The sequence below is a fragment of the Coccinella septempunctata genome, chromosome 7, assembly GCF_907165205.1.
Source record: "Coccinella septempunctata chromosome 7, icCocSept1.1, whole genome shotgun sequence".
NCBI classification, from domain to species: domain Eukaryota; kingdom Metazoa; phylum Arthropoda; class Insecta; order Coleoptera; family Coccinellidae; genus Coccinella; species Coccinella septempunctata.
In genome coordinates, this window is record NC_058195.1 from 3,043,670 (window position 1) to 3,060,374 (window position 16,705).

Sequence of the window (16,705 nt, forward strand, 5' to 3'; positions counted from 1 at the left end):
TGTTGGTTTTTGACACCATTAACTCTTTCGTAACGCGAAACTTGGATACAATCCTAAATATTGTCCAATATCGACCTTGTAACAGAAACTAAAATCGTACAAGTAAATATAAATTTCAAAATGACATTGAACCGCTGAACGAAGCGAAGAAACCTTCCTGAATATATCAAACGGACGCGCGTGGTGGATCGAGCCGATGTTTTTAGGGGGTAATTACCGTCGACCTTCTCCTGGCACCCCCATATAGCTCGATAAGAGCGCATTACCATATTTTCGACCGATTTTCCACGTGAAACGCTCTCCTTTTGTCTACACAGTGGACCACGTTTATTTCCACATATGGGAAAGTGAGCGAAGCTTACGCCGCAACGTTTCGTCATTAAGACAAAACGTTGGGAAACAAGCTTGTTGTTTTGTTGAGAAAGATCTTCCTACGTTCGCGTTTCTTTCAAAACCGCTCGGTAATTTCGTATATACAGAGGCAGAAACAATGGGCGAGTGTGACAATCGAGGAACGCGTGAACGACCACGAAAAAGCGACGAAAATTTCGCACAAGATTCGCGTTTTTCGAAATGCGGCTGTTTCAATATACAGGGTGCGTCTTGAACTCGTACAAATATTTTAACAGTGGATTCTTGAGGTCGAAAGAAACACTTTTTTCCTTTGCCAATTTTTCCGAATCGGCTCTGTTTAAAAGATACAGGCTGTTGAAAAACATGTTATTTTTCCTCAAAACTTTGAGGAGCTGCAGCAGCCAAAAAAAGGGACACTGGACATTGCTGATTTTTTTGGTGATAGATCGATCCTTTGCGTATAGAAAAATCTAAGTTTCATTCACCTACAGCAGACAGTTTAGTTTTTATGATTTTTTCCGCGAAGGTCTAAAATTTCCGATTTTTCATCTACCATAACTTGAAAACTAATCCTTTCAGCGAAATTCTATTTGCATATTCGTGTTCTACGACCTCGATTTAGTGAATACACAAGTTTTGGTGGAAATTGGGAAGATCAAAATTTTTTCCAAATATGTATGGAAAAATTGCGATTTTTTCGAAAAATATTTTTGGTCTCCGATCGAAACCAAATTTATACTGTCGACTAATTCGAGGACGTAGATGACGAATATGCAAACAGATATTTTTGAAAAAATTTATTTCTCGAGTTATGGTCGAGGAAAAATGGGAAAATTTGGACCTGCGCGAAAAAAATCATGAAATCTGAACTGTTCGCGGTAGATGAATGAAAATTAGAATTTTCTATTCCCAAAAGATCCATTTATCATCAAAAAAATCAGCGTATGTCTAGTTATCTTTTTCTGGTTACTACAGCTCCTCAAACTTGACCAATTTTTTCGAAATTTTCCACAAATATTGATTTATTAAATTTATATAAAATACTGAAAATTGGGTACTTTGGCTGAATGCAACTCTGTTTAAAAGATCCACAGATGTCTAGTGTCACAGATTCAGCTTGTTAATTTAAAGATACTTTGGTTTTTCCAAGGGTGGCACAGCTCATTATGAAAACTTGAAATGGCAGAATAGGAAAAAATAGTACAGGAAAAAAGTGTTTCTTTTGCCCTCAAGAATCAAGTGTTGAAATATTTGTACGAGTCGAACACTCACCCTGTATACAGGGTGTTGACGATGTCGAAATCGATAAAGGCATCTTCCAAAGTATACCAGATAGAAATTCTTCAACCTCCTCTGTCCCTAACTGAAAAATCTGAAGGTATCAAGCTCGGTATCAAGTCTGGGGAGCGTGGTGGACATTCAATCGATCGTCTACCACCAATCCATCTTGGAAATGGGCTGTGAAGCAATGGTTTTCAGTCAAATTCCAACAGCTTTAGATCTTTTCCTCTGTGGACTTTCAAAGTCGTTTGTATAGATGTAGAAGGACTGAAAATTGGAATACGCGTTGAATGGCCACCAAGTTCCCCAGACTTGACACCTTCAGATCTTTTTCTACAAGCCTCCTAACGCCTTCGTCAGTTATGAAGGCTATGAACTCGGGCAAAAGCTCCTCTGACTTCACCTAACTTTTTTTCATGTAATTCGTTCAGAGGCACTGCTAATTCAAATCCCAAATCCAATTTAGCGCCCCGTCTTTTTCCCCCTTTACAACAGATCCATTTTTTCGTAGATAAATCACAATTCCTCTCTTCTTTTTCCCATCCGAAACTTCAAACAAGCCCTCGGCGCCGGTCGCCGATTTACCCAAGCGAATCAATTTTTCCGGACGCTGAGGGAGCCCCAACTATTAATTTCACCCTCTGGAGTGTTTTTCGAGGGTTCTCGCAAAAATTTCCACGACCTTTCTCTTCCCCCGTCCGTCCAGAGTTCGTATCAAACGTTCCTGGTGATTTTTTTCGGAGCACTTCTCTCCCCAGCCGTTAGGCGAGATCCCGAATTCTGATAAATAAGGGCAATACCCCTCGTCTAGTTTCGGACGTTGCCTTATGGACCAACTGATAGTTACGCCGACCCACTCCCGAGATAAATTACTCATTTTCTATAAATAGAACGACGGGAGATAAATTGGAATGCTCGGGATCGTTGTTCCTCCGTAAACATAAGAATGACAACATAAGAGAACGAACAAAGGCTCGGTTTCCAACCGATTCCGACGAAATATTGGTTCTGACGTTTATGCTGTTTGTTCTATTATTTAGAAGTGGCATTTTCGAACGATTGTTTCCCCGTTTCGACAGATCTCTCGACGGCCAAGTGGTTTTCCTTCGTAGTTTCCAATAAATCTGGGAGAATTAACTTCTTGATCGAATAATTCCACGTACAGTACACAAGCAGTGTAGAAATTGGCTCAGAAATGTCTGGATCAAAGATTATAGAGTAGAAAGATAGGAAACGCCCTCATATCTCTAGTACTAAAAACCGACTACATTTTGGCCAGTGAAATCACATTTGACAATGAGATGGCGCTGAAAACGTATTATCAATACAGAAAACTGTTTAATAACAGTTTTCTGTTTTATAATTGAGGGACGCGAAATTCGAATTCTATTTCTTGTATTGAATTTCAATATTGACCTTGTTGAGACCAGAAAACAAACATCCCGAGCTACAAAACAAAAGGATGGTTTTGTTTTGCGACCAGGATGTCTGAACATTGTTTGGAATCGATTGGTATCAATGAAATAGGCTGTGTTGGATGTGATAAATTTTCATTTGCAATCTATAAAAAATTTACGAAAATTTGAAATTATGGACAACGAACAGAGCTTTGACTAGGATACAAGAGTACATGGTTATCTGCTATAGGTACGTCAAAGGTGTTTTTTCTGTGAAAACGTTTTGAATGAATAAACTGAGTTGAATTTGTACAATTTATATCAGAATTTGATATGAACCAATATTCAATTTACCGTCATAGGATACACATTTCCGTTACTTTCATATTATTTACAAAATTTTCAGAACCACAATTGAAAAAACCTTACAGAGGTATACAAGACCTGTATTCAAGCCCGTCAGTATAATTTCTTCATACTTTTTTATGATTTCTTCATGGTATAGTCTCTTTATGACACAATATACGAATTGATTGATGAATGAACAAGACACTCACGGAAGGTTTCATAAAACTTTGACTTTCCAAACAACAATTTGACAGTTACCCGATTCCCAAATCGAAATCCATAAAACTTTCGCATTTCTGAATATATTGAAAGCTAGTGATAATCTTTGAATGGAGTATAAAAGTCATAATTTCCCCTAAATGGGCCCTTCATGCAAGGGATGCTTCCTGGATACAACAATTTACGTGGATGAACAGTTCTCAATCGACTTGCAGTAGAATGTCATTAAACATGGTGTAGTCAGTAGTGTTTGCAGGCCTTTACGCCCTGAAAATTTCATCCACTTCGTAGCACTGAAAATAAAAATCAATGAATGACCGAGCCACATGTTACCAGTTTAAATACTTACATTCCCATTTTCCTTAGTGAAATTCGTTTTATTGTCCACATTTCTTCACCATACAATAATTTTCGAACGATATTCTGAGGTTTTCGCCAAGAAATTAGACAAATATTTCAATAATCAGCAACTAAAGCAGGCTTGAAAAACAAAAGGCGATACGAGGTTGTCTATGGATACGAGAATCAAAACATTCAAAAACTGTTTGATCAAAGTGGCCATCTGACTCTGACATCTCGCAAAATTTCATATGTCCCTCGAATTAAAATTTTAACCAGTCTTAGGGCCTTGAAACACATTTGAAGCACAGATGGCGCTCACATCACTTTAGTCGCTTCGTTTCCTATCTTTCTACTCTATAATCTTTGGTCTGGATAAACTTCGATGTCAAAAATCGATGGTTCGCAATAGTGAACATCGATGATTCTAAAACATCGATGGATAGTTCGCATCCCTTACTGTCACCGCTGAACACTGAAAGTTCGCATAGAACACCGACTCTGTCCTTGCGTCATAGAGATGGCAATTTTCGCCATTGCATTGTTCTTCGATTCGAAAGTGCGCGAGACTGTGTTAAAATGCGTTATGCGTAGCGATCGACAAGTGGACGTAGGTGTTGGCCGAGGTGAGAGGCTAAATCGACAATAAAACGTCGATGAAAGTCTAAAAATGTGCCAACAATTAAAAAACGTTCCTCTCGTTCTCCGAGCACTACAAATCGCTTCCTGATTGTTACGGAGGTTCTATGGTTCACTTTCAAATTTCACCAGGGATCGTGGTCGGACGATCTCTCTTGTTTTTTTCTCTTATTCCGCATCGAATTCGTTCCTTTGGAAAGGCGGACAACGATAAATTATAAACGATGATCTATGGGATATTTTTGACGTTTCTTTACGTCAGTTCGACAAAAGTTAGGTTAGCACGGACAGGGGTGGGTAGTATCAATTCGAATCATAGAGTGTTTTCACGAAGATGCGACAACGTAGCTCGGAGATCTATTGGTCGATTTGGTAATAAGTTTAAGTCAGCAGTAGATTAGGATTCTTGGCGTTCTAGGAAGGATTAGATCATCTATCAAGGTCAAGATCTCTACAGTCGTAACACTTGCTCATTACTATCATCATTGTGTGCGTTCATTTCATTGTTTACGAACGTATCCATCAAGCTGCAGGCGATGCAACCTCACCGTTCATTCTTACACGAGTGTTTCCCGTAGATAATGCTTCAATTACAATAATTTCATTGTTGATATTCGATAGTATAGTATAGATAGCCACTCGTGCCAAGAGACGTGGCAACAAAGCGATTCTGATTTGGTACATTATTTGCGAATCTATAAAAAATTGAAAAATACTTCCAATTATAATTCAAGGATAGTAAAATGTTTCAACAAAATAAAAAAAAATTCAAATGACTACTATCTGTCAACACATATATCGAATTTACGCTGTATATCTATGGTATACATCAAATTATGATAAAACTATTTCTACGGAAACGTATCAGTTGAAATAAGTTTAGAGAAGCACTAAAAATGCCATAGAAACTCTCTTAAAAGTGCGTGACCAAATGACAGTAATCCAAATGAAAATAACGTTTTTCGAAAGCTATCAAATAGTGATAACATCGAAGTTTCAATTACGATCCTCCGTCATGAATAGTCCCTATTAAGTTCGACATAATCGAGATTTCTAGTCTTGAAGAGATATTTGTATTGAATGGAGCCGTGTTTCAATTTTTTCCAACTGCAAGAACTGAAGATGGGCATTTTGATTATCGAGGACAAAAATTGATCGTTTCTCTGGAAAAAGTTAAGTACAGAGGTACGTTTATTCCGTTTAATCAGCATTTTCCTGTTTCGAATTGTCAAAACTATTGTTTCTTCTGACTTAAACCATCAAAGTTTCAGTTTCTCCATTTTATGAGCTTGATTCTATCTTGAAAAGTGCTCTCGTTATAGTGAAACTCTGACAAAAATACCAAAAATTGTGTATTTCTGTCAAAATCAAATCGACAATACTCAATGTACCAAAGTTTAACAAATGCATCGGTTAATATCTCTTCAATCTCAAGTTTGAGTTCTCAATCACTTTATAATTAAGGTTCCAATGGTTATTATAATATCTTTGTAAATTTAAACGAAGGGAAGAAGAAGAAATTAGAAACCTCAACGATCACAGAGAAGGAAGTAATATATAAAGTGACCCCAACTTTATTTGATTATTTAGTTACTCGCTCGTTTCTTGTAGTGGCTGTGTAAAGTTGTTTCGTTCGGTTCTTCATTGTATACAGTACAGTATTTTTCTTTCCTTGTTTCTGATATATTTGTCACAATGTCCGACATATTTGAACCTCGTAGACGGTGTTGTTCAACTTGCAGAAGACGGAATAGAAGGATAGTTCAAGCGAGAGAATCGTGAGTATTTAATTTTTTCAGTTACAAGCACTTTCGTGTTTGTACTTTTTCCAATCATACAACGTAGCAACCATGCATTCACAATTTATTCAGTATTTACATGTTTGATCTGTTTCTTGTTAGTCTTTGTTACCTTATTTTTTGTTTCAAATCATTAAATATTAATAAATTCAATAATAATAGTAAAATGAGCTTTATACACCTATGTGCGAGACGTATTTGTTATATCACTTGTTTAAATTCTCGATTTTTCAATGGCATTTTTACATATGATGAAATTTTCAAATATGTACAACAGAAATATCTTTGGTAGAAGTTCATTTCTACATTTCATCACTAAACTTAGCTTTTCTCGAAGCAAACTACAGAAACTGTTATTATTTTTCTTTCAAATAGACGAAGATCTTGTCTCAAACAAACCTTGTTTGTATAATGATTGGAATCTCAATTCCGAACAGTCCCAAACTTCTTATTCCAACAATATAAGAGAAATCTCGAAATAACTCGTGAGTCAGTTTATGATTCTCAGTAAAAGTTTTGCTTTGTTCTGGAGGCGTCCAGACTTGGAGTTCTGAATAAGAGATGAAATTCATTTTTCGCAACAAAAGTTTCCTCATATACATTTTTATATTCAAGGGTGAAACTTGGAAAGTATTCAAATAATAAACGAGCTAATAAGTATACTACATCGTTTTCTAGCGAATTAAGGTTATGCAGATATAATTTGATTAATTAATGAGTAATTGATAACATTTATTATTGCCTTGGAAGAAAATTAAAGATATCGAATATAAACAACAATTTTGTCGGTGTAAAACGATTGAGTATTTGGAATAGAAATCGCATAAAATTAAATTATTAGTATTTGAAATAGTAATTACCATAATAAATACCTTGTTTGATGTTCTCTATTTAAAAGCACACAATTCACAGCAAAATTACGAGATTTATTCAATTCCTCGTTCTTCGGGAAGGATAACCCTTCAGTGTGGTTGTTTCCCTGTGACTAAATAGATGCATAAGCTACGGCAAAAGTCAGGTAACAGAAGTAAGCAAATAAGTGTCACGTGGTATGTCCCCAAGATTATTCATCGTTTCTAAGAAACACTGCAGTCCGACTCTGGGGTCGTTTTTGAAAATGGATATTTTTGATTCTTATAATTGAAGAAACCTTTACATAAACTTCTAACGACCGTAATCATTCTGAAAGCCCCTTTGAGCTCAAAGCTTACTCAAGTGTTATTTTTAGTAGGGTTAAGGGAGGTTTTAAAATCAAAGGGACTTTGAGTTGGATCGTGGAACTGGCCGTAATAGAAATAAAGGAGTGGGTATTTTTAAACGGGACGCAGTTTTTTAGTCGCAGATTCGTCGTTGAGTTTTCGGTTTTTCAAGAATGTCATCCGTTTCGCTGATATTTAGTTTTTCGACTTCATTCTTCATATGGAACACCTTATATGTATATATTTTTCATTCGTTTCTATACGAGGATATATTGAAAAATTCTTAGCCTACTGTAAAATCAAACAAAATTTCAATGTCAAAATATTTCATTACTCGACATATTCTCCTCTTAATTGGATACATTTATTACAGCGAACCTGCAACGTCTCTAGATCTTCCAAAAAAAAATTTTTCCTGCAAACCAGACTTCCACAGTTTTTATTACCTTCGATAGTCGGATGGAGCCAAATCTGGCGAATAAGGAGGGTGTTCTAGGAATTCAAACCCTAAATCACGAATTTTTTCATGGCAACATGAGATTTGTGTGCAGGGGTGTTGTCCTGCAAAAACAAAACACCTTTGGATAGCTTTCCGAGTCTTTTCTCTTTAATTTTTTCCCGTAGAGTGGTCAGTAATGTCGAATAGTAATCTCTGGTTATTGTTCTTCCCTTATCCAAAAAATCAATCATGATTACTCCATGGCAATCCCAAAAAACTGAAGCAAGAACTTTTCCAGCAGATTTTTGGACACGAAACTTCTTAGGTCGTGGAGAACCAGAGTGTCGCCATTCCATCGATTGTTTATTTGTTTCTGGATCGTAGAAATGTACCAAAGTCCCATCCATAGTAACAATTCGGTTTAAGAAGTCTACATCGTTTTCAAATCGAGCACAGATCTAACGCGATGCTTCTACCCTTGCACGCTTTTGGTCAACATTCAAACATTTGGGGATCCATTTTGCAGCAATTTTGCTCATGTCCAAATTGACGTGAACTATATGATGGACGAGTTCGTATGAAGTATTCAGTGCTTCAAATATCCGCTTTAGCCCAATTCGAAGGTCTGATAAAATCCTGTCATGAACTGCATCGATATTTTCGGGGACTGACATAGAAACTGGCCTTCCCGATCGGTCATCATCTTCAGTGGAAAATTTACGTCTTTTGAAGCTTGCAGTCCAATTTTTCACGGTCCCATACGAAGGACATTGATCACCAAGGGTGTTAAGCATATCTTCGTAAATCTGCTCACCTCTTAACCCTTTTGAATACAGGTACTTGATGATGGCTCGATATTCCAATTTTTCGATTTTCACAATTTCGTTGGACATCTTCTTTCTTTGAATGTATTGCGTAACTCTGGTTTACTTTTTCGACCTCACACTGACACTTCTAATGAGTTATAGTAACGCAACATTTTTTTTATGCATCGAACTGGTCTAGGCTAACTAGATATCAATACATCCTTGTAAGGATAGTATCATAGAAGAAGAATAAATATATCTAAAAGTTTTAATTTAGTTCAAAATACACATAAATTGAATCGAAACTTCGATGAAAACGCAGCATAAGCTGACGAGCTCGAAGGAGCACTGGAGTAAGTCGAATATACACTGCGCAAAAAAATTTACGCACATTCTGAAAATCTCAATTTTAATGAAAGTTAACTCTACATTGACTTTATAACTTTTTTTTATGTTCTCTCGTAAAGGATTTGAACGAAACAAGACACATTAAATGGAAGAAAAAGTCAGGATTTCACCGGATCTTATGTGGAAGAAGAGAAATGAACAATTTTCAAAATACTGAAATGCTGATAAGTGATTTAATACTTGGTATTTCCACCCCTTGCGTTAATTACAGCTCGGCAACGACGGTTCATGCTCAAAATGAGTGATCTTAAAATGTTCTGATCTAATCCTTCCCAGATTTCTCCGAGTTGGATTCCTAAGTCATTAAGAGTAGCTGGATGATTTTCTGAACTTCTCAGCCTTCTATTGAGGTTGTCCCAAACCTGCTCAGTCGGATTGAGATCTGGACTTCTTGCTGGCCATTCCATTCGAGAGACTTCAACTTCTTCAAGGTACTCCTGAACGATGCGCGCACGATGGGGTCTGGCATTATCGTCCATAAAAATGAAATTTTCACCAATGCATGGGGCAAATGGCACTACATGCTCTTCAAGAATGTTCCTTATATACTTGTCAGCATCCATAGCTCCAATGTGCGTTAATTTTTTTGCGCAGTGTATAATAAGAGATAGGAGTTTCTCGAGGATTTCTTCTCTAAGTCGTATAGTTCTCGAGATGCTCTTATCGAATTTGCGACACCCTGTACATGAGCATCTCCAACAATACGTCGGATCTTATAAAAACTCTCGATTTTAGGATACATGACACAATTTTTTTAATTTTTCCCCGTTTTTTTCTTGCAGCCCCAGGTACAGAGCCCTCCGAAACCTCGTAAGATCCGGGAACAATTCGTCGAACATCAGCAACGCCGGAGGCGGCGGCGGCGGCGGAGGAGGAAGCCCGGGCGGCTCCAGGTTGTGCGAAGTGAGGCGGGCGTACAAATCGGCCGGGGTGCCGTGCAAGACGGCCCGCCGAAGGGCCCGGGGCATGAGCATGGGCCAGAAGGTCTCAGGAGGAGTTAAGGCCGTCAATCGGGATGCCGCAACGCCGTACAAGCCAGTCATACCAAGGGAGTTGGCACAGGTATGGACTCAGACACTTTTTTTGATTATTTTTATTGTTAATAGTTACGAATCGAAGATTATACAGGGTACGCGTACGAATATATCAACAATAGATTCTTGAGGTCAAAAGGAACACTTTTTTCCTTTGCCATTTTTTCCGAATCGGCTCGGTTTAGAAGATACAGGGTGTTGAAAAACCATAAAAAAAATTTATTTTCAATTCTCACAAACGGTCTTATAGAATGAAATGAATTCCGGAATATAGTTTGTAATAGACTAATTAGAGGTCGTAGATTACAAATATGCAACTAGATTTTTCCTAGGATCGGTATTTTAGGAAATAAATCACTTTTAGTGAAAAATGTCGAAAAAAATTGTTCGAAACTTTGAGGAGCTGTAGCAGCCAGATAAGTGTCACTAGACCTATGCTGATTTTTTTGGTGATAGATTGATACTTTGCGATTGGAAAAATCCAACTTTCATTCACCTACAGCGAAAAGCTTAGATTTTATGATTTTTTCCGCGAAGGTCCAAACTTTCGAATTTTCCATCTACCATAACTTGAAAACTAATCCTTTCAGCAGAATTCTGTTTGCATATTCGTGATCTACGCCCTCGATTTAGTAAATACACAAGTTTTGGTGGAAATTGGGAAGGTCGAAAATTTTTCCAAATTTTCCATACATATGTGTGGAAAAATCGCGATTTTTTCGAAAAATTTTTTTGGTCTCCGATCGGAACCAAATTAATACTGTCGATTAATTAGGGGGCGAAGATAACGAATATGCAAACAGATATTTTTAAAAAAATTTATTTTTCAAGTTATGGTCGATGAAAAATTGGAAAATTTGGACCTGCGCGAAAAAATTCATGAAATCTAAACTGTTCGCGGTGGATGAATGAAAATTGGAATTTTCTATTCGCAAAAGATTCATCTATCATCAAAAGAATCAGCATATGTCTAATTCTCTTTTTCTGGCTGCTACAGCTCCTCAAAGTTGACCAATTTTTTCGAAATTTTCCACTAAAAGTGCATTATTTCTTAAAATACTGATCCTACAAAAAATCTAATTGCATATTCGTAATCTAAGATCTCGAATTAGTGAATAAAATGATGAATTTGGCGATCAAAAATCAAAAAGTATCTGGGAAATTCGAAAAATTGGGTAGTTTGGCTGAATACAACTCTGTTTAAAGATCCACAGATGTGTAGGGTCACAGATTAAGCTAGTTATTTTATTCTGAAGGGAATTTTGTTTCCCCAGAGGTGGCATAGCTCATTATGAAAACTTTTTCTTTTGACCTCAAGATTCTACTGTTGAAATATTTGTACAAGTCAAAGATTCACCACAGGTCTAATTTTTGATAAAGGTGCTATATAGAGAGAGAGACAGGCTTAACTATTAGAAAAATCCACAAGTTCTTTCGTTTTATGGCAAATGCCGAAATGACGTTTAATAAAACATATAGCGTCAAAAAAACGTGACGTTTGAATGACGATTTTTCAGCGCTTCAACGATACGAATTAATAAGGAATCGCATGTCTCATTCTGTGATAAAATTATCACGATCCGAAGACAATCAAAGAACGAACCTGAATCATATCGAAAAGTTTGAAGTGTCTGTCGTCAGTACTGAAACAATACATTCTGGAACTGGACTTATTATAAAATATCGGGACCGATTATATAGGCGAAAAGAAGAAATCTCCAGGAAATCCTCAGTCAGTCTCACGTTTCACGCCAGTGTTCATCTGGTCGGCAATTTATTCGATCCGGTGGAAGAAGAACAACATGTGGTTCGTGTGTCTCTTCGTGAAATTTGGAATATAAATAAGCGTGCCCATGTTTTTATCCTTTGTGTTCGTTGTGAAAGTCAGTTGAAATTTGCAAAAACGGCCGGGTGCTACTCCCTGATTGACTGTCTTTCGTGTTACAATATGGCTAAACGACGATACAGGAAGAAACATAACTTTATCGTCAAATGGAGAATGAGAAAGTCTAAAACAAAGGTAAGCGGAATTCGAACAATGAATACCCCTTTTTGGTACAGTCCAACGTTTAATTATTCCACAATTGCGATTGAATATCTCGTCTAATAGAACCTGAATGACAGATCCTTCCATAACCTTATTGAAACGTGGGGAAATTTTTGTTATTTTAACCCTCTTGGTGACAAATTGATCATATCTATGGAGTGATAAATCTCCTGTCGGTTTTCTAAGCGTTTTCTATATGAAACTCAGCCAAAGTTTCCACGAGCAGAATTAAATTGATTGAGCCAAATTTCCTAATGGAAGAGATGCAAACATTACGCTGATTAAGCTTTGAAAATTGATAAAACACGTCGAACAATGGAATTGTGAATTTAAACCGCACAATACAGAGTGAGTCTTTGACTTGTACAAATATTTCAACAGTAGATTCTTGAGGTCAAAAGAAACACTTTTTTCCTTTACCATTTTCCCCGAATCGGCTCGGTTTAAAAGATACAGGCCGTTTATCGCCAACGAAATTGCTGTAACTCTGTGATCATTTTCCTCTCGCATTTTCGTGTAAAACCTGCAGCAATTTCGATCTGTTGGACTGGGATCGGTCGAGCGAATGCAATAATTTTTTTATTCTTGGTTTCAGGACTTTGCCCGACCACCCAGACTGGACATGTTGCTCGACATGCCGCCAGCACACAGAGACACACAGTTGAAGCATAGCTGGAACCAGGACGATCGGTCGCTGAACATATTCGTGAAGGAGGACGACAAATTAACGTTCCACAGACACCCGGTGGCGCAGAGCACCGACTGCATCAGGGGCAAGGTCGGCTTCACGAAGGGCATGCACTGTTGGGAGGTTAGCTGGTCAACCCGCGAGAGGGGGACACACGCAGTCGTGGGTGTGGCGACGAAAGAGGCGCCGCTGCATTCCGTCGGATATCAGAGCCTCGTGGGAAGCACGGACACGTCTTGGGGCTGGGATTTAGGTAAGAACGGTTTCGCTCCCCTCCGTGTTTTCACGCCAGCAACGAGAGAGGAAGTGGATTCTTATAGGGGTCCCCTCATCCGTCGTCTGTCTGGCTTCGGATACACTGTACAATATATTCTGATATACTTTATACGAATATCGTTTTTTAAAGATCTTTTTTTTTTTGTTTCAGGACGTAACAAATTGTATCACGACTCGAAAAACGCACCCGGGCTGACGTATCCAGCACTCTTGAAACCAGATGAAACCTTTATAGTGCCCGATAAATTTTTAGTAGTATTAGATATGGACGAAGGAACGCTCAGTTTCGTTGTTGATGGCCAGTATCTGGGGGTGGCTTTCAGGGGGCTGAAAGGCAGGAAGTTATATCCCATAGTCAGCGCGGTCTGGGGACACTGCGAGATAACCATGAAATACATTGGTGGATTAGATCGTGAGTATACATTCTATCATTTATACGACCCAGTTTTTTCAGTCTAGAAGTTTCATAACTGATACATTCATTCATCTGCCATATCTGTCAAAGTCATCTGTCATAGCTGTCAATGTCATCTGTCATATATGTCAAAGTCATTTGTCATATCTGTCAAACTCTTCTGTCATATCTGTCAAAGTCATCTGTCAAAACTGACATTTTGACTTTTGTCTGTGGATTAAAATTGAGAATTTCTGATTTTTCCTTGCAGCTGAGCCGCTTCCACTGATGGACTTGTGCAGACGGGTGATAAGACAGCGTCTCGGCAAGCAGCATCTAGAGGATAAAGTGATGACCCTGCAGCTTCCTCAAGCCTTACAGACTTACCTATTGTACAGAGACAGAAGATAATATCATAAAGATAATTCAGTGTTGTGTGGCCGTGAAAGAACTAATGGGAGACTGGCGCTTTACTGGGTGTCAGGTTGAAATTACCAAAAAATATTCGATGTAGAAAAAAAAAAGGTTATAGATCGAAAAGTAACGTTTAAGTAAGTACATCTGCGGATGCATGGACATTTAGGCAGAAACCTTTCATGTTATATGAGGACCCTGGACTTTCTTTTCGAATTTTCCAACACAAAGTGATTTCTTTCAACAATCTGTGATCAGTTTTTAAATAGAACCTCCACGAACTTTATTATTTTCTCCGTTGACCGTCAAATTGTTAACTTAGCCGAAGTTGGATGATGGATGGACGTTAGGCCGAAAATGTTTTTTTTTTTCTTTGTGACTGTGTGATGATCTTGATGAGTTTTCAGAAATTAATGGTGGATCTTCTGAACACGTTTCCGAACCTCCGACGAAAGAGAGACTGAATTTCGTTTTCGAATATCAATCTTCTATGATGAATACGAATTAATTTTTCCAAAGGTTAATTGGTTTGAGATTCGAAACATTCAGCTCTCGCTTTCCATTGGAGCAGTTCACTTTTGCAACGTCTCAATATATTTGAAAGTCATCATCCTTGACTTTAAAGTTGTCACCATTTGAATATGGTTGTTGTGAAAGAAACGTAGACGCATTCTGGACGTTTTAAAATCGAATGCGGTCGCTTCAAATTCCGTTTACCTCCGGTTTGTGTATTTGGAGCGTCTCTTATATCACTTTTCCGATCTCAATGAATTTATTTTAAAGTGAGAAATCGAGAAGAAACAATGCCATAAGTTGTAAATAATTGTAAACCCTTTCTCAGTCTTCATATTTATATATAATTGTAATAATTGGCACAGCTTCCTGATGAATATAGCTTTATAATAGTATTTTTTTGGATTGCGTCGAAATTTAAAGATCTACTCTATTTACTCGATAGGGGAGAAATGCGCGTCGTTTCACTCATGGAAAAACGAAAAACATTTCAATTAACGTCTTCCACTAAAACTCTAGAAGCTTGAATCTTCCAAAAAAAAAATTGATAGCAACTGAAAACTACAACAATATATTTCCAGAAGATCAAGAAGTGTATTAGATTTTCACGTTTGTTCATGAGGGAATTTTTGGCAAGTAGTTGTTCCCCTATTTTTTAATAACTTTTGATCATGTAAATTGAACACTGTTATAAAGTTAAGTGAAATATTGTAAGGTGGATTGTGTATAATTGAAGACGAAAGTTACAGGCATCACACCAACAAATTGAATGTAAGAAAATTAGACTTATTTTTGTAAATATTACGTTTTAAGTGCCAGTTACTCTGTAATTTATTTCCTTGAACGCAGACAATTTGAGTGCACCGTTCGGAGAGATTTATTCGAATAATTTTAGATCTTTTTGTAGTAAATTTTCTGTTTATTGTATCTTATTATAGAATTTCTCGAATCTTTTCTAATGATTCAGTCGATTTATAGAATGTCAAAGAGTGTAAGTAAATGTGGTGACGTCTTAGTTTTAGCATTGTTTCTTATGAGGATTTTATCTTTCGCATACTACGAAGTGTTCATTAGGTAACTCTTTTTCAATTGTTATAATTTCTGTTTTTATCCTGTTTTTAGACATTAATCTTTCACATGAGCGTGGTGTTTCAATGTTCAGTTCAGACAAATTGTCAATGATACTACACCTGTTTAAATTATTTCTGTTGTTGTTTTTATTTTTTGGATAAATTCTCTAACTATTTTCTGTTCAAAATAAATACAATTTTCTAGAACATCCCCTTGTTTTCATCATTATTCGATTGCAATAGGTTTTGAATTCTCAAATTTGACGGGGGAATTTTTCCCCGCAAATTCTGTTAGGAAATTCAAGTAAACAACGAATATTTTTATACTACATCGCAGAACCCGTAGTTGTAATTGATATATATGCCGAAACGTTGAAAGAGAATTCAGAACAATTTCAGGGTGTCGTTGAACTGATTTGTCTCTACTTTGTTGAGCCCGAAATTCTTCATTCGTTCAAAAGATTGCCAAATTGATTTTGCAACACTGAAGCATTTCTTCACATTCTGTTCGCTCTATATGACATTTCCCGGTTTGATTTGTTGACATATGTAAATTATGAAGAAAAAAAAACTGCAATGAGTAGAGTGACCTGGACTACGATTATAGTAGTTTTATTGTGTTTTTAAGTTTCGCTGTGAATGTCCAGGCGAATAAGTTAATCGATGTATGATTATTATAATGTAAGTAAACTCTTTAAACATTCGTTTTGTATTTTTTTAACCTTTGAAGGAACTGGACTGAAGTGGATGGAATTTAAACGCCGATGGCAGAATGTCTCTAGGAACTGGGAATTCTCCTATTTGGGTCATCACAGCATATGCAAGTTTAAACTGAGTTTCATTCACGAATTTTTCAAATGCACCGCGGAAACTATTCAAAATCATTCTTCAAATATGTAAAAAGTTTTAAAAAATCGCTTCGTTTCTAGTTTACGATTTGGCAACAGCGCCTACTAGAAAATAAAAAGAACAATGTCTTGTTTATAAAATAACAGCTGTTGATTTACAGCCATCATAAGGCGCGGACTTACTGGCGAGACT

The 16,705-nt window shown here is 37.1% G+C and overlaps 1 protein-coding gene across 3 annotated transcripts in view; it reads left to right on the forward strand.

Moving 5' to 3' along the window:
• LOC123316356 (protein gustavus) overlaps nucleotides 1-16,367 on the forward strand; it is a 196,845-nt gene extending 180,478 nt beyond the window's left edge. For all 3 annotated transcript variants that reach the window (XM_044902396.1, XM_044902394.1, XM_044902395.1), the window contains 4 exons: nucleotides 10,011-10,290; nucleotides 12,905-13,250; nucleotides 13,425-13,685; nucleotides 13,939-16,367. In XM_044902396.1, coding sequence (XP_044758331.1) covers nucleotides 10,195-10,290; nucleotides 12,905-13,250; nucleotides 13,425-13,685; nucleotides 13,939-14,078 — 843 coding nt within the window. In that variant the 5' untranslated portion in view covers nucleotides 10,011-10,194 and the 3' untranslated portion in view covers nucleotides 14,079-16,367. The remainder of the gene's footprint in view (nucleotides 1-10,010; nucleotides 10,291-12,904; nucleotides 13,251-13,424; nucleotides 13,686-13,938) is intronic.
• Nucleotides 16,368-16,705: the final 338 nt, after the last annotated feature.